This window comes from Lipomyces doorenjongii, assembly GCF_038497915.1.
Source record: "Lipomyces doorenjongii strain NRRL Y-27504 unplaced genomic scaffold V1508scaffold_13, whole genome shotgun sequence".
In the NCBI taxonomy this organism is placed as follows: domain Eukaryota; kingdom Fungi; phylum Ascomycota; class Lipomycetes; order Lipomycetales; family Lipomycetaceae; genus Lipomyces; species Lipomyces doorenjongii.
The window spans coordinates 124,899-147,358 of record NW_027118080.1 but is presented as its reverse complement, the minus strand read 5'-3'; the positions used below and the strand labels follow the sequence as shown (position 1 = coordinate 147,358).

The window sequence follows — 22,460 nt, the reverse complement described above, 5'->3', positions numbered from 1 at the left end:
CTAATACATTATGCGTCTACGATTTCGATAGTAACTGGGAATCCGTGGATAAAAACTGCGGGGCGTGCGGAATTGATAACTGCACCACACTGCATATAGCTTGGTAATTGGACAAGTGTTTTCGTGTTTGTGTACTTGTACTAGTTTCATATGTCTTACACAGTGCAGAAGTCGAAAAATTCCTTTTGCGGACTTCCGCATATAGCAAATTTATTGCCGTCTCGCTTTCAGCGTAATGCTGCATTATTGTACATACAGACAATACAAGAAGTATGTACAAGTAGCATGTTAGTAATGAATCCCACATTTAGACTCGCAACGACTTAAAATCACTCTCCAACTTATCACTGGAAATACATATATCAAGGCTAGTCCACGCATTCTTATTGCCAGGAGATATAAAGATTGCCTTAAGAGAGTCGTTGAATTTCCCGATAGATGCATAGACATCGCTCAAATCCTTAGCAGGTATTGAAGGATCCAACAAAGCCGTTTCAATGGCAATTTTCTTATCCAGATATTTCCAGATTTTGAAGTCTGAGGGCTGGAGCATAGAGGACTGCAGCCAAGGAGTAAGAGACGGCTGGCCAGTCCTACTTCCCTCCAACCCAGATAACAGCAGCTCAATTGATCGGTCATTGCTAGTGCTGATCCGTTGCTCAATCGCGAATTCATTAATCTCGGCCTCAATGGCGTCCACAACTTCCTCATTCCCATCAACAATTCCAATAGTACCCAGAAGCAAAAGGGATTTCAAATGTTGTGGATGCTCTTCAATATTCCGGAAGAGCTCATCTTGCGCAGTTTCTCGATTAGCGCCACCCAGAGCATAAAGAACCTGTGACAATAACACTGTGATATTCGGATCCCTTTCTGAATCCGCACTCGCCAGTCTAAACATCTTCAAGGCGTTCGTGAAATCCTGCAGAGAGTAGTACGACAACCCTGCAGCAATCAGAGCAGACAGACGAGCTAGTCGTAACCGCTCCTCGCCCTCGGAGAGATCTATGACCGTGAGCGAGGTTTCAAGCGATTCATTGAAACTTTTCTGTGAGAGATAGAGCCTTGCCAGTTGTGCCTTGACTGATACGAATTCCTTTAGCTGTTCAAAAGACTCCAGATCTTCATATTGCTGTTCCAATATGTCCGATGCCCTGTTTAATCTGTCAATCGCAATTTCATAGTTTCCTTGTCGTTCCAACATCAGGCCCTCATAATGCATGGCCGGAACAAAGTCCGGTTCAAGCTGCAAAACTTTCTCTAACGCGAATATTGGAATCTCAACATGCATAGGGGTGCGCAACGACTCCGAAGCAAGAAGCTCGAATGCACTCTCTGCATAAAGTAGCTTGGCAAGTTTCTACTTGATGTTAGAGAATCGTGCTGTCAGTAAACTTAAAGAATCACTTACGCTGCTGCCATTGGAAATCGCAAAAGAATGTTCATATAATTCTCGGGCCTCCTCGTTCTCTCCAACAGCCGCGGCGACAATACCCTGACCGATCCAGGATGTAAGGAAATCGGGATCCGACGACTGGGCTCGATTGAATGATAAATTTGCGAGTTCCATGTCACCTTGAGTTAAGTATAGGACACCAAGATTAGCCCATGTGGAAGCTTGTCGATAATCTATAACAAGAGATCGAATGAACGCGTGTTGGGATACCAGAGGAACATAATCAGCCGTAGCAATTCCGTAAGCGTTCCAAAATTCTGCATTCTTTGGTTCCAACCTAATAGCATGCTTGAAACAGTAGATCGCCGCGTCACGATACCGAATGTTCCGTTCCATGTGTAGATAAACTCTTAGCTCGGCACATCCTATGTTAAACCAGCCAGCTCCGCGGCTTCGCACATTTTTATTTGTTGACAATAGCGAAAACTTATATGCTAGGAGATGGAAAAAAGACGCCATTAGATATACATCTGTCGTGTCCAGAAATGTCAAGGCGTTCAACGAAATACGGTCCAGTTCATTGACTGCCTCCAAAACACCATCATCGTTTTCAATATCTGCTGCAAACAACTCAGTAAGAACTTTAATCGGTAGACGACCTAGTTGCGATTTAATCTTCACGAAGACTTGTATAGCATCTCCAACATTTTTCCACATGTTAAAGGAATTCGGATGTATTTTTGCAAGTTTCGCGGACATATCCAGTGCCTCAATTGCATCGTCAATAGCTTGTCCATAATAATTCCTGTTGATATTATCGCGCGCTGAAGCCACCAACGTCTCACACAAGTGTTCCAACACGACAATCTCGTCAGAACGGACCTCCAGAACTGACCGAAACGTCTTCTTCGCTTCATCATAGTTGAGGATTTGACGATGCACCATGCCGAGCAAGAATCTGGAGTACCAGTTGTCAGGGTCAATGTTGCATGCTCTGGCAAATGCCTTCGACGAGGCAACATATCGTCCAGATTCAGCATATGCTTCTCCTAGACCAGTCCAAGAATTGGCATCTTGGTCGTTAATGCGAAGAGCAGATTGGAAAGACTGAATGGCCCTAACCAGATCGTGCGATTGCTACAGTGATATCATGTTAGGTTGAATTGCGAACAGTTCAGTCTCAATTAAGGACATACCACATAGGCAACACCAAGAACTCGATACGGCCATGATGCTTCCTTGCCAGGGACATTTCGTTTTCTCTCGGCATCCGCAAAACGTGCAGCAATTACTTCAACCAAATCCCATTCTTGACTATCCGCAAATGTTTCGACTAATCTCCTGGCGGCTTCACCTTCAGTCGCATCGAGTTCGAAAGATTTATGGAAACATTTGCCGGCTCGGTCTTCATCTTGCTCAACATCAGCGTAAAAGATACCGAGACTTGTGTATGAAGCCGCATAATTCGGATTATATTTTAAACTCGTAATAAAAGCATTGTACGCGCCTGACCGATCTCCTCGTTTGCTCACTAACTCGAATTAGAAAATTTTTTCTTATCAAAAACAGAAGCATATAGTACCACGGCCGTCCCATAAGCTCTTGCCTATCCTCCACCAAATTTTGGCGCGAAGATTCTGTGACGATGGGTCATCTCTGGTAATAAGTTTCAGGCACTTTTGGAGTCCATTTCGTCCATCAATGTGATCTCCTAGTAGTATGCGGCACCAAGACGCTTCCAGTAGTGCGTGAACGTTGTCAGGATCCTCTTGGACGATTCTAGTAAGTAGGATGAGCGAGTCCCTCACGTTACCGCGCTCTTCATAAATCAACGCCTTGCCAATTAACGCTTGATTATTCCTCGGACTGTGGTTCAGAACCTCATTAAATATGTCTAAAGCCTCGTTAAAATGCCGTGGTGCTTGATAGTAGAGGTAAGCAGTGCCCAAGGTGACCGAAATCGCGTCTTTGTATCTAAAAGGCGATTAGAGACCATCAGTTACTGCACAGTGCGTAGAGTTCACATACAGCTGCAGATCAAGTCCCGTTTCCCTATATATGCTATCCAGCAGCTTAAGACCAGCCAGAGCCAACTCTGCTGCATTTTCGTACTCTCCCAGATGGATGTAATAATGGCCAAGTATCCTATTGGCCAGTACTGAATCTGGCCTCATTTCATACCCGTCCTATTCACAAAAACAGTCAGTGTTTAGTCCCCCCAACATGTTCGGGGTTCTGGAAAAGTCATACTATAAAATTTCCCAATATTTCTGTTTCGTCCCAGGTCTCGCTTACAATAAAATCCTCTCCATTCTCGGTGTCGGTCGTGTATGACTGCTGAAATGGGGATATATCAGACTTCAAAAATGCCTGGATGACTTTTGATAAACCTGTGTCCAGAAATAAAGCGATATAGTCTCGTAATCGATTGTGGTCAAGTTGACTCAGGTCACTCAAGTCTTGCCATTCCAATGCGATGATCCAAGCTTGTTCTACAGGAGATTTGACAACAAGCATTCCAGTCGCCAACTCAAATATCTTTCCTCGAATTGGATCTTTGGAACCAAATGGAACGGACGATAGCTTGTTGTACAGAAATTCCAATAGTTTCCCTTCGATTTCGCGGCGCTGGTTCTCATCATCCGACCAGTTGAGTAGCTGTCTATAGTAATATTCCAGCTGCCATTGAAGATTAGCACGAAATCGTTTATGCTCTATAGGGCCAACCCTCACTTGCCTCAGAAGACTCATAAACCTTGAGTTTTATCTTGCTCATAACCTCAGCGTGGTTCACACCTATCTTGTTGCGATTCTTGTTTATTGTATTCTGAATGGTCTCCTTTTCTTGACTTTCTATAAGCGCTGTAAGGTTTTGCAATGTCTCAGCAGGGTGGGGAATGCGACCCTCTAAGAATGAGAAGACTGTGCTGTCCGGCAGCAGGAATTTCAGCATTTCAATTTTCTACCCGAAATCCACCATTAGATTGACCTATGGGTGTATAAAGTTTGAGTTTTTCACATACATCTTGCCGAGATCCTTTGTCTGATACGAAAGTACGCATCTTGTTGGCCATAGAAGCACATCTAATAATGTCGTCCCTAACATCGTTACCACTAGTTCCTAGTACAATTAGACGAAGCCTCAACTCACTCATCTTTATAGATAGTAATCAATCTTTTGACAACGTCGAGATATTCAGGAACTCGCTCGCCCTTCTCGTAAACGTTCAGCAAACCTTGCCATCCGAATGACGATTCGGGCTTGATCGTAGTGGCTTCAAGATAGGCCTTCTCTGCCGCATTAAGAGACGACAGACCGGTTTCGCAAAAACCCAAAAGAATCAACCTCAAAAGACGTTAGATAGGAATGAAATCTGCTGACAAATAAATTCATACGCATTGAATGACTTCGGGTCCTGCTCCAGTGCCGAGAAGCAGTGTGCGCGTCCGCTTTCAAAATCCTTCTTGTCTATCGCGATCTTCGCCGCGGCAAGATACTTCTTAAGCGTGGACATTGCATTTAGGCGATCTCAATGGAAATGCATTACAATCCCTGACCGCGTAGGATCATCTCGAGACATCAATAGCAAATGTTGAGCCGTGGAGACGTCGAGGCATTACATAGTGCGCCACAGTGGCTGATGTGGCGCATGCCTGCTGTGCGGCTTACTGAAAGTCACGCTGCAATGGCTGGGGGAATGTCGCTCGGGTGTCGATTCGTATTCGTGATATCGGTTGCTCTTCACAGTAGGCCGTAATCTAAGGATATATCTCCACCTTCACACCCGTCAACCGACTGTCCTAGTCTACATCGGCGCACCCACGACGCCCCGTCCACTTTACATCCTTGCCGATACAACGGAATCCTGAAGGGAAATATGGCGTTCAAAGTGGAGATTGACTCGTTCGGAAATTTCCGCGATAACGAGAACCGAGTCATTACTCTACGCGGTATCAATCTCGCCGCCGACTCCAAGCTGCCGGCTAGTCCGCCAACACCATCGCATGTTTCGGAGAACTTTTTTGATGGTGATAATGTGTCGTTTGTTGGGCGTCCGTTTTCTTTAAACGAGGCCGATGTACATCTTGCAAGGATAAAGAGCTGGGGTTTCAACGTTATTCGCTATATTTATACTTGGGAGGCCCTAGAGCATGCGGGACCGTAAGCTGTGTTGTGGACTTTTCGAGCTTAGGACATATATTAACTCCTCGTTCTCATTATTTAGTGGAAAATATGATGATGAGTTTATTCAGAGCACAATTGCATTTTTGAGAAAAATAAAAGACTGTGGATTCTACGTGTTTATGGATCCCCATCAGGATGTGGTATGCTTTGCCTGTTACGTACACAGTCATAGGTAAAGACGCTAACTCGGTTCAGTGGAGTCGGTTTTCTGGAGGGTCTGGTGCGCCTATGTGGACTTTGTATGCAGCGGGATTGGATCCAAAAGCATTCGCCCAGACCGAGGCAGCTGTCGTCCAAAATACTTGGCCAGATCCTGCCACTTTTCCACGGATGACCTGGGCAACTAATTACGACAGACTTGCGTGCCTTACGATTTTTACAATGTTTTGGGCCGGAAAGGACTTTGCTCCGAAATGTATAATTGACGGACAAAATATTCAGGATTATTTGCAGTGTCACTTCATTGACGCTATTAAGTACTTTGCACAGCAGGTGTATGAAGATGATGATTTGGGCGACGACTTCATTCTTGGGTGGGAGTCAATCAACGAGCCTTTCCGCGGTTTTCTCGGAAACAGAAATCTCACAGTTTATCCCGAGTATCAGAAACTTCAGAAGTACACGTCCCCTACGCCATTCCAAGCCATTTTGTTAGGAGCCGGCCGAGCAGTTGATGTCGCAGTTTACGATTTCGGATTACTTGGAGCTTATAAAGTTGGCACTCAGGTCGTTAATGCTGACGGGTATTCAGCATGGCTTCCCAAAGACTATGACGATTCACGGTACGGGTGGAAGCGCAATCCTGAGTGGAAGCTTGGCGAGTGTGTCTGGGCGCAGCACGGCGTGTGGGATCCAGAGACGGATAGTGTCTTACGTCCCGATTACTTTCTAGATGCTCCAGACGGCACGCGACTTGACGGCGAATCGTGGGCAGAGACGTACTTCATTGACCACTGGAATAAATTTGCCGATACTATCCGATCGGTCCGTCCGGAGACAATGCTGTTTTGCCAGACTCCGGTTATGGCTGTGCCGCCTAATTTTGTAGAACTTGGTGCCTTGAGATCTCGCATGGTGTTTACTCCTCACTTTTACGACGGGCTGACGCTTATCCGCAAGCACTGGAGTAGATTCTGGAATGTTGACGTCATTGGGGTGTTGAGAGGTAAATACTGGAGCCCCGTCTTTGCGCTCAGATTTGGCGAGACCTCTATCAGGAACTGTCTTCGTGACCAGTTGAAAACTTTGAAATATGAAGGGCTTGAAAGTTTCGGTATTGGTGTCCCTTGCCTGATGAGCGAGATCGGCATTCCTTATGACATGAATGAAAAGAAAGCCTATGTCGACGGTGATTACACGGCCCAAATTCGAGCACTAGATGCTAATATATTTGCTTTGGAAGGCGCGAAACTGCATCATACTTACTGGGTGTACGCCTCCTGCAACTCTCACAAATGGGGCGACCATTGGAACGGTGAAGATCTCAGCCTCTGGAGTCCATCTGATGTTAAGCACCGAATCAGTGGCTCACAATATTCGTACTCGCTCTCCCCATCCGATTCTAGTTTAATGGCGGGAAAGCGGTATTCTTTTTCAGACGAATCGCAGATCACAGATACAGTGGGGTCGCGAGCAATAGAAGCATTTAGTCGTCCGTTCCCACTCGTTACGGTCGGTGTTCCTCAGGAATACGGATTTGATATTAATAATGCCGTGTTCACTATGGAACTCTATGCGGATGAAGAAGGCGCGTCCAAGCTTGTACCCTCGGAAATTCATGTTCCGGATTTTCATTACCCGAATGGAGACCTTCAAGTCGAAGTCTCGTCGGGACGTTGGGAGCTCGATAGACCCAATCAAATTCTCCGATGGTGGCACGATGGTGGTAAGCAGACAATCAAGATAATTGGGATTAGAGGCGGTCAGACAATGAAGCCGGAGAAGAATTCTTATGGTGAATTCTGTGCCGTCTGTTCATAGAGTTAGATTTGTGTCGCTATGGTGTTTTTTGTTGGTAACGGATCTTGTCCCGTCGGTTTTGGTATTATGTCCACGGACGGATGGTGTTTGGTCGGGAATCACTAGGAGCTTATCTGCGGGCCTGATGGGTATTTAAGGTTGGTTATCACGTATTATCATCACAAGAATCATAATAAATGTTGATTGCTTCATTACAACAAATCTCACGAAGCTGCTCCTATATAACGACATCTACAATTTTTTCTAACCGTACAAGCCTTCAGACCTTACTGTGTTGTGACTGTGAACTGATACCTTCGTGGTCTATACGCGCCGTTGCATATAACAAAATTGGTGAGCTTTATTTGTAAGGGTCGATCGTACTATTTAGCGAGCGCTCTTAGTGTCCTCTAGGATAACAAAGGTAGGCGAATGCAAGCTATGTCCAGTTAGAACGCACACTCCGTCACCAACGACAAATAAATCAAATTACGGACCTTCCATCATGGTACACAGGTTTGCCATCAATCCAGTCAGGATGATCTTTCATAATCGCTTTTTCTCTCTCCAAAGTAGCGTAGTATCGTCTGACAGTGTCGCGGTCAGCTTCGGCTTGTAAAGCCGGGAGAATATGTATTCTCGCCCATGTCTTTTCCCGCTTTTCTTCTCTGTTCGTAATACATATATTAGCACCAAAGGTTTTCGCAAGATGAGAATTGCTATTTCTGACGTGTAGTGGAATTGAAAGAATTTGAGAAGGTGGACGTACCGAGCCACGCGCATAGCGATTGAAAGTCTCCAGAAACCGAATACACTTATTGCGCCCATAATACCAAGATAGATCGAAGGGCGGAATCCCCGAGATGGAAGATTGCGCTATCATTCCACTCAATTAGCATTTCTGTCCCAATGCTTATCGTACCTCATCATCCTCGTGCAAGAAATCTCAAACGGATGCGAAAACAAGCGATTTGTCGATAGGAACATACCTTCCATTGAATGGCGTCATACCCACCCTTTGGCGGGAGATCCTGTGAAGTGACCATTCTAATATCTAAATAACCCGGAGTAAATTAATCTCGCAGTTGTAAACACGAGCCGTCTTGTATTGGGATTTAGATCCTGATTGTTTAAAATCGTCAGTGTGTTAGCGCAGTAAAACTACACTAGCCAATCATGGGCCCGAGATTTTGGACTGCACACTCCATTATTTTGGTGTCCTTATAGGAAGAAGTGGCACAAGACCCGTAATGCTAACATTCCCGAAAGATGACGGTACCTGTCGTACCGATTCTGAAAAAATTCCGCTATTCTAAAATGAGACCGGCATGAACTCTCTGCTCCGAGGCGACATTGAAACATTCTTATATTTTACTTACTTCAGTATTACAACATACATGTCTAGATGACGGGGCGGGATCAAGTATACGAGGCAAAATCGATCGAGAAATGCTAATAGAGTGGCTTGTTGTGGCTATAGAAAGGCTGTGGCGGTGTAGAGAGGTACCCAGGCTCCACGAAATGGTACCGATGTTTTACTTACGCTAGTCCCAAAGAGGAATGACTGGTTTACTCTCAATGAATCTCCTAGCTCTTTGTGACCCATAAATATCTTTGCTCTGGTGTCTTAAGGCGATATTATCGCCAGGAAATTTCCTCCGGCAATATTGTATCGCCGCAGATATCATATGATAGCCCCCATAGACGATATTGTGTCCAGCTATTTTAACGCAATAGCTATATATTTTGCACCATGTGACCATATCTTCTGTACCAAGCATTAATATTTCTTGCCTCGGGATCGCCATAGTCCATGCTGAATTGTTTGAGAACTTTTTCAAACATGTGCGTGCATTTATGTTGGTTAGGGTGATAATATCAATTAGTTCGGCTTTCGTGCCGCACATTGGGACGCTCTCGCTCGTAACATCGGGTAAGGGCCAGATATCGAGGGTGCGACGGATAAATGGCCTTTGCATCTAGAATCGACGCTGTTTCGATGGTGTGACTTGCCACGTCGGCCGAGGTAAATTATAAATGTGTTTTACCCTGGTGGCAAGAAGTTGTCCATTGGCACGATTGCGATGCCATGTGTTTTCATAACTGCTTACTGGTCATTATCAAAATCAAGTCTCGACGTTTAATTTGCTTGCTGCCTGACTCACAATGACTTACTTCACTCACCCAACACAGCGCTGTTACCACCACATAATACTAATCTGGCTTGAACATTTTCGTTAACTGCGCCCAAATGAGTCTCTACTACGGCGAGGACGGATGCAGACCACGCGCTAGGAATCTTGTCACAGCAGCGATCGTCATGGCACCTGCCCCTCCAGTGACTACCTCAGTCGAGGTGACCACAAAATATGCAAACAAGGAATATAACGGACTGACACAGGTATAAATCCATTCTTCGGAAATGGCTAGAAGCGGCAATGAACAAGTCTCCTATCGGCGTGCACCGAATTTCCTAACGGCGAACGAACCAGAAAAAAGGCTCGATATACGCCTTTCGTACAAATCCTTTCGAGCCCTTGAAGAGCAAGCACTTACACTCTATGGCGTCAAAAAGTATATGAGGAAAGACCAGGCAATGCTGTTGTTGTGGCTATGACTAACCAGCAACAGATATCCCCGGTTGAATACTCTGCCACTGACTCCAGGGTCACTATCTACACGGCCCCAACCGCGCTGCATGGTTATTCAGCAGTCAATTTACAACAGGCGATCAGCTTTGCCGTGTACAACATACTTGTACAGCATCAAAAACAAGAGCTATTCGAACGCATCGTTGCCGTCGGAGAATCTACTTACAGCTCGGTGAATGACCAAGGTAGACGATCGACAAAAACTCCCGATGCTGGACTCTCGTATTATTATGACGGGGGCACGGTTTTGACCATCATCATGGAGGTTGGAGCCTCAGAAGGGTATACGCACCTCAACGCCGACATCTTGCTGTGGATGAACGAGTTTCACTGCCGCACTGCTATCCTCTTTTATAATAAAGAATGTCCAAAATTTAAATTTCCCGGGAATGCAGATACATATTCGATCAATGACCGTCCTGCGTTGTCGAGGCAATGAACCAGATCGGGCGAACTACTCCTTTTGGACCATATCGTTACAGAGAACATACATGGTTCGGAACGCTGGATACGGCCGTCCTTGAGGTATTCAAACGAGATCAAAACACCGACACGGTCAATAACACTGGACATATGTGAGTAGCAAGTTTATCGCATCGATAATTAAACCTGTACTGATCTACTCAACAATAGCTCGTAGTGCAAAATGGTGGTACAAGGCGGCAGTCTAGACATCGGCCTTACTATTGGAGATGTGCTGCCGCCAAACGAAGACGCAATTCAAGATATCCGAGGTGAACGCGTGCACCTTCGAATAAATTTTGTTCGCAATATGTTGGCATCGGGAAGTCATGATACTGCGGTGTCGCGTTTCAATCACTTTATCGGTGAGGATTGAATCGCCTCGCAGGACGATCTATACAAATTATTAATGAAACTACCGTCTCTCAATCTCCAGGCGAAGAATGAATTTCGAACGAGCTGATGCAAGGGTTGCCATTATTTGACCTGAAGCAGTGCGGACAAGCCGCAACTGATGATTTGTGAATAAACAGAAGTCTAACAATCCCTTGATTTTCGAATAGTGAAGGTTGATATAGGAGACAGTCCATCGAGCTCCTTACGCTTGACTTCTGACCGGAGACTGTGAATATCTCGACACGTAGCAGAAGTACCCAGATATTTGATTAAGTGTTCGAACAGTCTCTAGCTCGAATGCCCGCTTTCACCTGTGTGTACACTTGAGCGTACGTAGTCCTGGATTGACAGGTCATGATCGTGCTCAGGGTCTCGAATTTTAACTTCCCAGGTCCCATGGGACTCTGCCACAACAACAGAAAACGAGTAATTTGTTTTACAGGAGCCAGTTAGATGACGCTGGCCGTGTATTTGTCATGATGTCGGTTCCTGTTGTGTCCCCGTCGATCACTCCGTAAGAAGACCTTGTTTGATATCATCGTTCTTTCTAGTCTTGCTTCGCTCAATCGTAGTCGTATCACGTATCATGCATCCTTGCCCAAGGCTAGCATCGACTTCTTACCAGTATCGACGTCGGAATAGTAATTTTAGGAGGGGTGGTAAATGAGGAGCGGGAAGCTGATGTTCATCATCAAATCCTTCCCACCTTTCGTTGTGGTCCTCTCGATGTCGCTGAACCTGTCGTTAACGTCGAAATATCGCTCTGATAGATCACGGATACTAGAAGGGGACCACCGAGCCGTCAGATAACATATCCGAAGAGGAGGGTCTATGAAGTTGCAAAAACAATAAGGTGTCAGAGATTAAACACCAAAATAATGGGGTGTTTATACTGCGGCATCATGACTAGACGAACGAACATGAAGTTTGACAGAATTGTCACCGCAATTGTCACGAGCTAAATTTTGTGCGGCTTAGATGTAAATAAACTTTATTTTGCGATTATGCTACTCAATTATTTTATTGCTGTGATTATTTCACCAAAGCAGACCGTACGAAACCATATCGTTCCTACGCTGAGCAAGAGGACGACAGTTGACGTTATTCATACAATTATAGGGCCAGTGTCAGCAGGACAGCCATGACAGGCGAAGCAGGGGACCGGTCAGACCAAACAACTCCGGAGACGGAATCGTCAACTGTGGAGCCCACATCTCGTCCGCGCCGGCCGCCATTACCTGAGGGCATGTCGCGCAATGCATGGAAGCGGGATCAAAAGAAACAGAAATGGTTAGAACAAAAAGACGCGCGGAATAAGTACAAGAAAGAAAAGAAGAAGCAGAAGAAGATTGAGAAGCAGGAGCAGCAATCATCACAGCGGGAATGCGGTGATGATGAAGCCAATGAGAAGCCGGAGGGTAATATTATGGGGCCGTCGGAGTCTGCGGATGTGGTGAAGAAGGGCAGGAATGATATGGTGGTGTGTGCGCCAATTACGATTTTGATTGACTGTGGATTCGACGATTTGATGACTGAAAAGGTGTTCCAAACAGCCCGATGGCGCGGTTTCAAACGCTAACAATTTGACAAACAGGAAAATCTGTCCCTCTCTTCACAGATCACACGATGTTACTCCGAAAATCGACGCGCTGTTGTCCCGGTCAATATGCGAATAACCTCATTCAACGGTCGATTGCTAGAACGATTTAACTCTGCATTAAAGGAGCAATATAAGCATTGGAAAGGAATATCATTTTCGCCGACGGAATACGAAGTTCCAGAATCAGACGAGGAACGGAGTCGGATTATTTATCTATCTTCAGACTCGGACGAAACTCTTACCGTACTAGAGGATAACAAGATCTATATTGTCGGTGGTATTGTCGATAAAGGAAGATATAAAGTATGATCGTTTTGATTGCCGCTGGTAGCGAGCTAATGTAATTCACAGAGTCTCTGTCTCAACAAAGCGAATAGTCAAAAGATTAGAACCGCAAAGCTGCCAATTTCAGAATTCATCAAAATTTCAGGAAGAAAGGTCTTGACAACGAACCATGTGGTCGAAATCATGCTGAAATGGATCGAGTTACATGACTGGAAGAAAGCGTTTGAGCTCGTGATTCCACCACGGAAACAGGAAGGATTCGAAAGTGCACGACAGAAGCGGAAACGACAGGGTAGTTTGCAGAAGGAAGACTACGGAAGTGATGCGGAAGACGAGCACTATGAAGTTTCAAAAGACGTAGTAGATGAGTGATGGTGATGATCTTATTTGTCTAGTGTGAACAACTAACTTGATGTCCTGTACAGAATATAACCATAAAATTGTATCTGAATACGAACAATTAAAAACTTAAAAGTTCCCCATTTTCCTGATCTCGCTGTCTTTTTTCTTTCATTTCCTCTTTCATGAGATCTGACACGAATCGGTGGAAATACTCGACATATGGCTTCAAGGAAGTCTTCTCGTAATCTGCAGCACATTAATATACATATATCACACGAGAGCACAAGTCAAACTAACCAGCCAGCTTTTCTGACGATTCATTCCCTTTGTGCGTGGCATCATATTCGTCGATCTCATCGATGAGCTGTGAGACGGTAGGAACGTCCATGGGATCAAATGTCTCCGGACGTGCAGAGTTGATAGGCACACATACGCGACCGGTGCCGGGATGAATACAGAATGGCGACTTCAGTAAATGATTTAAATGCTTGGAGACCTCGGCATCAAGTCGAGGGTACAAATACTCCAAGACAACGTCTTGCTTAGCTTCCATCAATTCTTTGGCATCGAGAGACTGGCTCAACGTTAACAATATGGAAAGTAGAGAAACGGATATCACATACCTTTGAGACGCCTTGTTTGGCCAAGCTATCGATATAAGCCCATTTGCTGGTACTAGACTGATCCGGCAATGCTTCCCACGTTTTTTTCAATTCCTGGTTAAGCACTTTGTCCGGAAGGAGCTTCAACAGCTTATCCTCTTGTTCTGGCGCTCTCCATGGATCCTGGTCAACAAGAATTGCCGACGAAAAACTGTCTCGGAGAATGTTCAAACTCCGACTAGACACATCGTCAGGACAGTACTAACGTTCAACAGTGTTACTTACGTTACCAAAGGATGCAGCGGCCGCTTCAAATTGACCTTCTTTATAGTCTGCGCACCACCCCTCACTATCTCCAAATACGACGCAACAGCTCGTCTCTTCGCATCATCCAGCTCTCTAGCTCTCCTGTCGCAAACCCAAGCATGCGCACCACGGCGGCCGGAAAATACCCACAAAATATGCTTAAAACCGAAATCATCCCGCAAGGCAACATCCAACACCTTAATCGCCACGGTTATGAAAGTCCAGCACTTGCTGCAAACCTTGGTACCGGAGCAACACGTGCGAATTTCATCATAATCAGTCATGTCGATATCGAACACAAGTTCTTTTTCCAACGGTCTGAATGCGGCCTTTCGCACGATTTTGCGATCACGAGGATTTGCGGAGTAGACTGGTCCAACTTCGAAACGAGATGGATTGAGTCTGATGACCTCTTTTTTCATGGCGTCGTAGGTTGGAAACGATTGGTATCGGAGGTATACGTCGTTCTGAAGCGTGAACGCGATTTCCCGGTTTGTGAAGGAGGGTGTGGGTGAGGGAAAGTGATTGAGCCATTGAAATAGATCTTTGAAGGGGAACAAGCGTTGGTAGAATATTTCCATTAGTTCTGGAGTTGTGTGCTGGCCGGATGAATGGATGGCACTGGGCGGCGGTATATTCACTGATGGTGTCAATTCAGGAGCGGAGGTCGCAGCTCTGCAGAAAGTCAACTATTAGTCTGTCGTATGGAGTCAGGTTTACTCACTGTATTTCTTCTGCAGTAAGTTCTTCAAATTCAAATTGTCGGTCATCATTGTCAAACATTTCACTCAAGCTGGGGACTCCATGAGCGGCGATAGCAGGCGGACTAGACGTAGCAGCTGGTCCTGGTTCCAAATCGTGAACAACGGATGACGATGACTGAGGCGAGCTCGATTCCTCCATCGCCGCTTTATCGATATCGCCTTCAAAATGTGGCATCGTCTGTAGTTAGCGAAAATAAGTAATGATAAGCGGGAGACACAGATGGAAAATATAACTCTCAGCTCTGCTCATTTGCACGCGTTGAAACGCGTCTCAAGCGCGTTTAATTATTACCCGGACTTAATTTGCGCGCCAAAAGCTTCGACGACACGACCTTCTGCGGCGTCTCCGTACTTCCCTGTCAGATATCGTATTGCAATTTGCAAACATACAATCTAGGTAATTAATTTTACGGTAATAAGATAGGAGACATCGAATGCATCTTCACCATAATTCGTCTTTATTTACGATCAGTACATTAGCCATTTACAGGTCCGATATATATGCCACAAGGTTAACGCCATGACGAAATCAGATCTAGTGGAATTCGCATCCTCGCTTGATCAGTTGAAAATTGACATTAAGAACTGGGAACATGAGTTCAAAAATAGATGTGGGCGACAACCAGACAAACAGGATATCAAGCAAAATCCTGATATAGGTATTTATTTGTCTTTGAAACGCGCCTTTGTCGTACATTAGGTAATTCGTGATAGCCGCCAAGTACAAAGAATATCATAAAGCCAAGCGCGCGACAGCTGGATCGAAAGAGAATATTGAAGAGAGGGAACGTCACTCGCATCGTGATCACAATCAAGGCCGTGCACATCCACATCCGTCTCACAATGAGCGTGAAGGGTCGCTATTACCTGTACATGAATCGTATCACACTCCAAAACGCGTCAAACACAAACAGCAACATCATGTCAGTTCTACTCCTACGAAAAGTGTGCCGAAAGTGGAGTGTGACTCCCCGTATATTGGAAACCTGGTTCGTCAACAGAGCATTACAATGATTGGACCGACTCCACAAGCAGAGGGACGCGTGTTGGGGATATTTGATATAACGAATAGTCCTGACTATTTATCTCAATCACAGCAGCCACAAATGATACTGTCAGCAGCTTCGCCGTCTCCGGCGTCGACGCCAAAGAAGACTTCTAGTTTAACGACACCGTCAAAGAGTAATACTAGGCGAACGCCGCAGTCAGTCACGCCGTCTTATTTTAGACCATTGAATATGAATAAGATATACATGACACCGTCACCGCTGAAGCCCAAGAAGGTGTCGAGAGGTCTGACGGCTATACTTGCTGAATTGCGGCAGATGCAAGATGAACAACTTGACGAGCAAGAGAGTATCATGCGCGAAATGGAGGTGGTTATGCCAGAGATAAAACACGCGAAGATTCATACTGAGGTCAGTTTGGAGGGAGCGGAGAATGTGGTTGGTCTCGAGGATGTCGGATATCATTTGGGAGAGATAAAAGAAGGAGACGCGGTTACGATTCTCAAGGAGTCGAAGGAGAGAGAGGCCACGATGGAAAAGGCCAAGTACAAGAAATCGAAGACGCAGAAGAGAACTACAAGGAGAGTCTTATGTAAGTTTACAGAATTGCATCGACTTGTAGAAACAGGACTGATCGTTTCAAGTGCGACCCGCAAAGCCAATGGCTGAGATTACAGGTAAACAGGAGCTAACGGAAGAAACATCGTCCAGTGCAGATGACTACGAGGGATTAGGTGGTTCTGATAGGGAGGTCGATAATGGTGCCAAAAATGCTGGCGAGCAAGACAGTGATGTTGCGATTAGGAAGCGAGGATCCACACGGAGAGCGGGAGGCATATCACAAAACTTCAAGCGACTGAAAATGCGGAATAAAAATGGAAAGAGGTTCTCCAGGCGCCAAAGATGAGTGTGTCACTAGCAAGATAATATATAGTTAGCCAACCGTGAAGCCGATTGGCATTTAAAACCTTAAAATAGAGTTGGGAGCCGAGAACAAGCAGGCGACTCCGCGCCGATTAAGGCGCTCAAGCTTGGATCTAACCCTGCCTCAAGATCCACCCAGTTCGAATCACCCACAATGGTGACTTCCATTACCACACAGTTGTTCTTTCGCCTCCCCCCGAACGTTCTAGCTGTTGGCTACCTACCTCTAGTAGTTTACCTACCCGCCACTGAGCTGCTATGCTTCTGCCGCTGACGATAGGCATGAAGACATTTCGTATCGCCATTCGTCAGCAGCTCTCTGCTCTCGTGTACTTCTGCGTTCTGCTGTCCCTGGGAGTGCTCGCCATCGTATTAGTAGGTGTCCGTTTCACCGCGATATTTTCGCTAACGTTACCATCAGGCAGTTGTCACCCAGAACTATGTGCTGAGTCTGCTGGCAGAGCGCCTCGAGATGGTTGCAGAGCTCAAGTCCGCCCAGATCGTCCAGGCAATCGGCTTCTATTGGGCCCAAGCTGTCTCGTTGACGACCCGCAATACGATCCAAGCTTCGCTTGGCCGGTATATCGCCGGAAACAACTCCCAGTCCAACTGGGAGGCAGCGCTCGCGTCGTTCCAGGTTTCTATAAACTCCGAAGACACTCTCATTGCGGCTTCTCTGTACAGTAGCGATTTCGTCAGCTTGCTCAATGCGACTAACAATTATACCGACACGGCAGTCGTCCAGAACTTGCCTACTGCTCTGTATCCGCTACACCAAAACCAGACTGCACCCGCCAGCCTCAATGTGCTTGATGGGATCATCCGCGGTCCATACTCCTCCGCGGACGAAATCGTCATGTCCATCACAATCCCTGTCATGAACGCGACGCAGGACAAAGCCAATGATGAAGGGGCATCTGGCTACATGACTGTGGTATATAACGCTGAGCCACTCTTCTCAATCGTCAGCGACACCTCTAGTCTCAAGGAATGGGCTCAATACTCAGTATTAGGACTATATCCCGACGATGTGGTAGATCCGACATCATTTGTGTATCTTCTTCCTCCCACATACGACAAGGAGCTATTTCGCGAGACCTTTTCGTTCAACACCTATCCCGCTGTCCAACAAGCTCTGCTTAGTAATTCGACTGGTGCCATGATCGATTCACGAAATCCGTTGACATCGAACATCTCAGTCGGTTACGCGCCCGTGGACGTCTATTTTGCCGTATGGGCCATTACAGTCGAGGTCTACAGCTCTGACGTTTACCAACCGATCCATCACCTTCGCAACATTGCGATGGCCACTGTGTTTAGTTTGGCGATATTCATGTGTATCATAACACTCCCGATCGCCCATTTCGCCGTGCGTCCAATCGTTCGGCTCCGCGCTGCAACAGAGCAAACCACCGCGCCGCATTACCATGACTCTCGCAGTCACCAGAGCCTCACATACAGCGCTGCTCCGGATGAAGATGGCCGTGGTAGCGGCGACGGCTCTGTCTACAGACATCGGGAACAAAAACGAGACACCGACTCAGAGTTTCGAGTGTCAAGCTTCCGGATTCCGGGCATGGTTCCGCAGAAGCGGAAGCCTCTTTTCTCGGATGAATTGACCGAGCTGACGACGACGTTTAACGAAATGACGAAAGAGTTGCGCAAGCAGTATGAGCATCTTGAAGATCGGGTCCGCGAGCGAACTCAGGAATTAGAAGCCGCGAAAATACAAGCTGAGGCGGCGAATGAGGCTAAGTCTGTGTTTATTGCTAATATCACGCACGAGCTGCGGACGCCTTTGAATGGCATTCTTGGCATGACCGCTGTCTCGCTCACTGAGACGGATCCGCATAGGATACAAAAGAGCTTGAATATTATTCATAAATCTGGCGAATTACTACTGCATCTTCTTACCGATCTGCTTATTTTCTCGCGGAACCAGCTAGGCAAGATGCCTCTTGAGGAGAAAGAATTCAAGATGATGGAGATTGTCTCGCAACTAAAAGCTATCTTCCAGAAGCAGGCCTCATCCGTGAGAGTCGATCTTACAATCGAGCTAATGCCATCGCGGATAGAAACGATGGTTCTTTGGGGTGATGCCAACCGCATACTGCAAATCATCATCAACCTCGTCTCCAATGGTCTCAAGTTCACACCCGAAAATGGTGCGATTCATGTGCGGATAATATGTCTGGGCCCCACTGTCGATAACTCTGCTATTTCCAACTTGAAAGCGAGCGGAAGCACCCGGCGCGTTAACGGCAAAGTCAGCGCAGACCATGACTCCTCTGTTTTGAATGAGAAGCGTGCTTCCGGCAACATCGGCGATATTGAGATTTTGGATGTGTGGGTTCCGTCCGATAGTAATGTCAGTAGTAAAAAGTACGCGAATTTCTCGGAGCAAGAACGGCAGTCATCGTCCGATGCTTCTGTTTCGTACGATAACGAGAAAATCGAGTCGTTCGCGTCCTCGTTAGCAACTTCTGAGGCACCACGATTCTCGCGGCCGAACGGGCAACTGAGTATTGGTATACCACCTAGCGATACAAAGTCGGAGAGTACGTCACCTATCCGAACCGCGACAACTGGCAATCCGTCAAGTCTCGCGACCGTCACAACCTCCAACGGATTGGAAGGCTCCGGAGGTGGCAGAAGTCTGTCGTCACTCCGTCAAATTGGTCACAGTCTACACCTTTCTCAATCTATTCGACAACAAGTGACTCCAGACTCTACTCCCGCAGGGAATTTCCATGCTACCCCGCACAGCGAAGCACTCTCACCGCGGTCCGCTTCACAATTTGTGCCGCAGCTATCGGCTAATGTTCTGGAAGGCGATTTGTCAGGGCAACACCTTCTCTTCGAATTTCAAGTCGAAGACAATGGACCCGGTATCCCTGACCACCTCCAGCAACGTATTTTCGAGCCATTCATCCAGGGTGATCAAGCTCTTTCAAAGAAATACGGTGGTGCAGGACTGGGTCTGTCGATATGCAAGCAGCTCGCAGAGTTGATGGGTGGTAGTATCGAATTAGAGTCCGTCGAAAGTATCGGATCGACTTTTACGTTCCGGGTTCGCTTGCCATACGTCAAGGACATCGCGCTGTCCATTACGGACAAGGAGTTCTCCGAGTCCACCACAGTGGAACAGTCTCCGGGAAGCATGACGCAGGTAGATTCGGCTGGTACGCATGGCGGGTCGCTGGCGGGATTGGGCTCAAGTTCGTATTTCTTGAGCAAGAACTCAGCGTCGAATGGTAATTTCCTGCCCTGTGACGATGACGACGTGGGCAGTATAGTCTCTACTGCATCATCAATCCGATCGTTAGCCGCGAGCCTAAAGGTCCTCGTCAATGACGTACAGACCGTCGCTGCTAATGGCGGCTTGGAGGATTTTGTCCCGAAGGGGCCGAAACAGATACATATTTTGGTTGCAGAGGATAATAGAGTGAATCAGCAGGTCGTCCTACGCATGTTGCGTTTGGAGAAAATTAACGGCGTCGAGATTGCCAAGGATGGATATGAAGCTATTGAGAAGGTGAAAAAGTCGCGCGATGCGGGGAAGTATTTTGATATCATTTTTATGGACATTCAGGTGTGTTCTCGGCTGTTTCGCCGCGTTGAGATATGGTACTGACGACGATTAGATGCCAAACCTGGACGGTCTCCAAGCTACCAGGGTGATCCGTCAGGAACTGGACTATCGGTACCCCATTGTCGCGTTAACCGCCTACGCTGACGACTCAAATGTCAAGGAATGCATGGACGCCGGCATGAATAACTTCCTCACGAAGCCAATCAAGCGGGAGCAATTACATGAGATTTTAGACGAGTATTGCGACCAGGCAGTCCGACAGGATCCATCGTTATGAGTTCCAAGTGTACATTTTTGGCCTCTCGACTTCGTTTTCGCTTGGTAGCATAGAGCTGCCTTGCTAGTGTGAATCTGGTTTGCAAGAGTCGGATGAGTTTGGGTAGCTATAGAAAGCTAGTATTTTGGTACTACAGCATGTGCTTGACATTTGGTTGGATATTCACAGGGTATACATGTTTATTGGTTAGTTATATGGGATATGTTTTATTAGATTGATTTGTTTATGGCGTTCTTGTTTCGCTTTCTGTACCTTTATGTCACTGTAGGTATCTATCTATACTGTCTCTTGGTCATACCAATACACTAAAATGTCCACCATAACAAATAGTCTAACTACCTTATAATTCATCATCATCGTCAATGTCAGGTTTGATCTTCTCCACTATAACCATAGACAACACGCCCACCGGCAATGCGTACATCAATCGAATATGCAACCCCTTGAACAATGCCCTCGCTATTCCGTTCTCCTTTATCAAATTTCTGGCCACGGTGAGAATGCCCTGTTGGTCGTCTGGTCGTACGCGTTTGATCTCGTCTGCGAGTGCGAGTTGTTGCCGCGTTCTCACGATGTCCAAGAAATTGCAGGATGTTTCGCCGCCCAAGCTGGCGATAGAGGATGCGAGCGCGTATTGTGTCGCTGTTAGGTCTCGAGGCGGTGATATTGAGGACGCTGTGTTGTAGGATGCGATGTCGTCTCTGCATTGCTCGATTTTTCGTTGGCGCATAAATGTCTTGAGATTTTCCTGCTAGAGTTAGCTCGCCGTGCTCAAATGGGCACAGCATTGACGTACATAGATATACCAATAGCACACCGAATTCGGAGTATATATCAGGAGACCCTACACTGTCCGTTAGTAGCCGTATCCCGGTAAGTTTGTGAACGCAGCGTACCATCCAGTATCCCCTGAAGAAACTCCGGAATCCTTCTTTCTTGTAAATGTTGATGATCAATTCCCTCGTCGACTCAATACCGGGCCCGTTCTTCAGTTGCAAGCGACCTTTGATATTCTCCATTGGCGTAAATAATACATTACTCGTAATCTACATCATTTCAGCGACTCCGCCGTTCACGTAGCTCAGTGCGAAAACAAGAAATATTAACCTCCGCTGCCACGCCAGACGCAATATAATTCAATCCCGAATCTGCACCAAAGTACGGCGCAAATACCTTCTTGGCATGGCGGTATGATACGAGGTATAATGTGAATGCGGGGGTGCTCATTAACGCTGAAATGGTTACGCCGCGCCAGTATTGCCGGAATGGGAGTATGCAGCTTGCTGACACAGATGTCTGGCGGAGTGTGAGCAAAGTGTCGACTATCCATTGTTAGTAAGCAGTACATTGAAAGAAGATGAGAGAAGAACGCACATGGATGAAAGACTACTGCGCTGCCAACTGAACCAGCACTGCGAAGAAGTCAGGACTTGTCTTAATGCATATTGAGGATATATGGCGGGAACTTACACAGCAGCGGCAACAGTAGCGAAATCCATCTTTCCACGTAGTCCTGCCGGAAATTCATCCGGGAATTCGAGTTAACAGGGCACAATATTTCAGTCGGCTGCCCGGGCGAGCTCGTTCGTCTTTCTGTATTCGGACAGCGTCTGGTCCTATATCTGGACCTCGAAGCCGCCTGGTTCCCGAGACGAACGTGCGGCTCGGGCTCTAATTTTCTTTCTTTTCTTTATCGGAATTGTATAAACTT

The 22,460-nt window shown here is 46.4% G+C and overlaps 9 protein-coding genes across 9 annotated transcripts; 5 read left to right on the top strand and 4 right to left on the bottom strand.

Annotated features, from left to right (window-relative positions):
- Positions 1 to 151: 151 nt before the first annotated feature.
- On the bottom strand, positions 152 to 4,973 carry V1508DRAFT_367747 (uncharacterized protein). The gene is made up of 10 exons (XM_066937395.1): positions 4,793 to 4,973; positions 4,548 to 4,742; positions 4,420 to 4,495; positions 4,134 to 4,358; positions 3,647 to 4,075; positions 3,425 to 3,582; positions 2,979 to 3,370; positions 2,593 to 2,927; positions 1,412 to 2,533; positions 152 to 1,360 (listed from the first exon to the last, which is right to left on the bottom strand). The coding sequence occupies exons 1-10, from the start codon at positions 4,909 to 4,911 to the stop codon at positions 308 to 310; spliced, it is 4,104 nt and encodes a 1,367-aa protein (XP_066797052.1). The 5' UTR covers positions 4,912 to 4,973; the 3' UTR covers positions 152 to 307.
- A 205-nt stretch (positions 4,974 to 5,178) lies between these two features.
- On the top strand, positions 5,179 to 7,838 carry V1508DRAFT_367744 (glycoside hydrolase superfamily). The gene is made up of 3 exons (XM_066937394.1): positions 5,179 to 5,558; positions 5,623 to 5,722; positions 5,778 to 7,838. Exons 1-3 carry the CDS (start codon positions 5,275 to 5,277, stop codon positions 7,560 to 7,562), a joined length of 2,169 nt encoding a protein of 722 aa, XP_066797051.1. The 5' UTR covers positions 5,179 to 5,274; the 3' UTR covers positions 7,563 to 7,838.
- V1508DRAFT_444653 (GRIM-19) lies at positions 7,651 to 8,587 on the bottom strand (the record flags this gene model as incomplete). The annotated part of the gene is made up of 4 exons (XM_066942406.1): positions 7,651 to 7,980; positions 8,039 to 8,209; positions 8,311 to 8,417; positions 8,531 to 8,587. The coding sequence occupies 4 exons, from the start codon at positions 8,585 to 8,587 to the stop codon at positions 7,929 to 7,931; spliced, it is 387 nt and encodes a 128-aa protein (XP_066797050.1). The 3' UTR covers positions 7,651 to 7,928.
- Positions 8,588 to 9,656: 1,069 nt separating this feature from the next.
- Positions 9,657 to 11,030, top strand: V1508DRAFT_444645 (uncharacterized protein; the record flags this gene model as incomplete). The annotated part of the gene is made up of 4 exons (XM_066942405.1): positions 9,657 to 10,107; positions 10,173 to 10,618; positions 10,675 to 10,747; positions 10,833 to 11,030. Exons 1-4 carry the CDS (start codon positions 9,964 to 9,966, stop codon positions 11,028 to 11,030), a joined length of 861 nt encoding a protein of 286 aa, XP_066797049.1. The 5' UTR covers positions 9,657 to 9,963.
- Positions 11,031 to 12,085: 1,055 nt separating this feature from the next.
- On the top strand, positions 12,086 to 13,399 carry V1508DRAFT_383520 (guanine-1-methyltransferase-domain-containing protein). The gene is made up of 3 exons (XM_066937743.1): positions 12,086 to 12,590; positions 12,645 to 12,953; positions 13,002 to 13,399. Exons 1-3 carry the CDS (start codon positions 12,192 to 12,194, stop codon positions 13,305 to 13,307), a joined length of 1,014 nt encoding a protein of 337 aa, XP_066797048.1. The 5' UTR covers positions 12,086 to 12,191; the 3' UTR covers positions 13,308 to 13,399.
- On the bottom strand, positions 13,308 to 15,183 carry V1508DRAFT_383518 (uncharacterized protein). The gene is made up of 5 exons (XM_066937742.1): positions 14,910 to 15,183; positions 14,165 to 14,860; positions 13,901 to 14,117; positions 13,575 to 13,851; positions 13,308 to 13,523 (listed from the first exon to the last, which is right to left on the bottom strand). The coding sequence occupies exons 1-5, from the start codon at positions 15,122 to 15,124 to the stop codon at positions 13,396 to 13,398; spliced, it is 1,533 nt and encodes a 510-aa protein (XP_066797047.1). The 5' UTR covers positions 15,125 to 15,183; the 3' UTR covers positions 13,308 to 13,395.
- Positions 15,184 to 15,299: 116 nt separating this feature from the next.
- On the top strand, positions 15,300 to 16,955 carry V1508DRAFT_367733 (DNA replication/checkpoint protein). The gene is made up of 3 exons (XM_066937393.1): positions 15,300 to 15,608; positions 15,664 to 16,548; positions 16,601 to 16,955. Exons 1-3 carry the CDS (start codon positions 15,470 to 15,472, stop codon positions 16,861 to 16,863), a joined length of 1,287 nt encoding a protein of 428 aa, XP_066797046.1. The 5' UTR covers positions 15,300 to 15,469; the 3' UTR covers positions 16,864 to 16,955.
- A 59-nt stretch (positions 16,956 to 17,014) lies between these two features.
- On the top strand, positions 17,015 to 21,076 carry V1508DRAFT_413749 (uncharacterized protein). The gene is made up of 3 exons (XM_066939820.1): positions 17,015 to 17,255; positions 17,302 to 20,472; positions 20,525 to 21,076. Exons 1-3 carry the CDS (start codon positions 17,139 to 17,141, stop codon positions 20,747 to 20,749), a joined length of 3,513 nt encoding a protein of 1,170 aa, XP_066797045.1. The 5' UTR covers positions 17,015 to 17,138; the 3' UTR covers positions 20,750 to 21,076.
- V1508DRAFT_460717 (mitochondrial carrier domain-containing protein) lies at positions 20,977 to 22,391 on the bottom strand. The gene is made up of 6 exons (XM_066942777.1): positions 22,220 to 22,391; positions 22,124 to 22,161; positions 21,857 to 22,071; positions 21,646 to 21,795; positions 21,546 to 21,593; positions 20,977 to 21,497 (listed from the first exon to the last, which is right to left on the bottom strand). Exons 1-6 carry the CDS (start codon positions 22,246 to 22,248, stop codon positions 21,090 to 21,092), a joined length of 888 nt encoding a protein of 295 aa, XP_066797044.1. The 5' UTR covers positions 22,249 to 22,391; the 3' UTR covers positions 20,977 to 21,089.
- Positions 22,392 to 22,460: the final 69 nt, after the last annotated feature.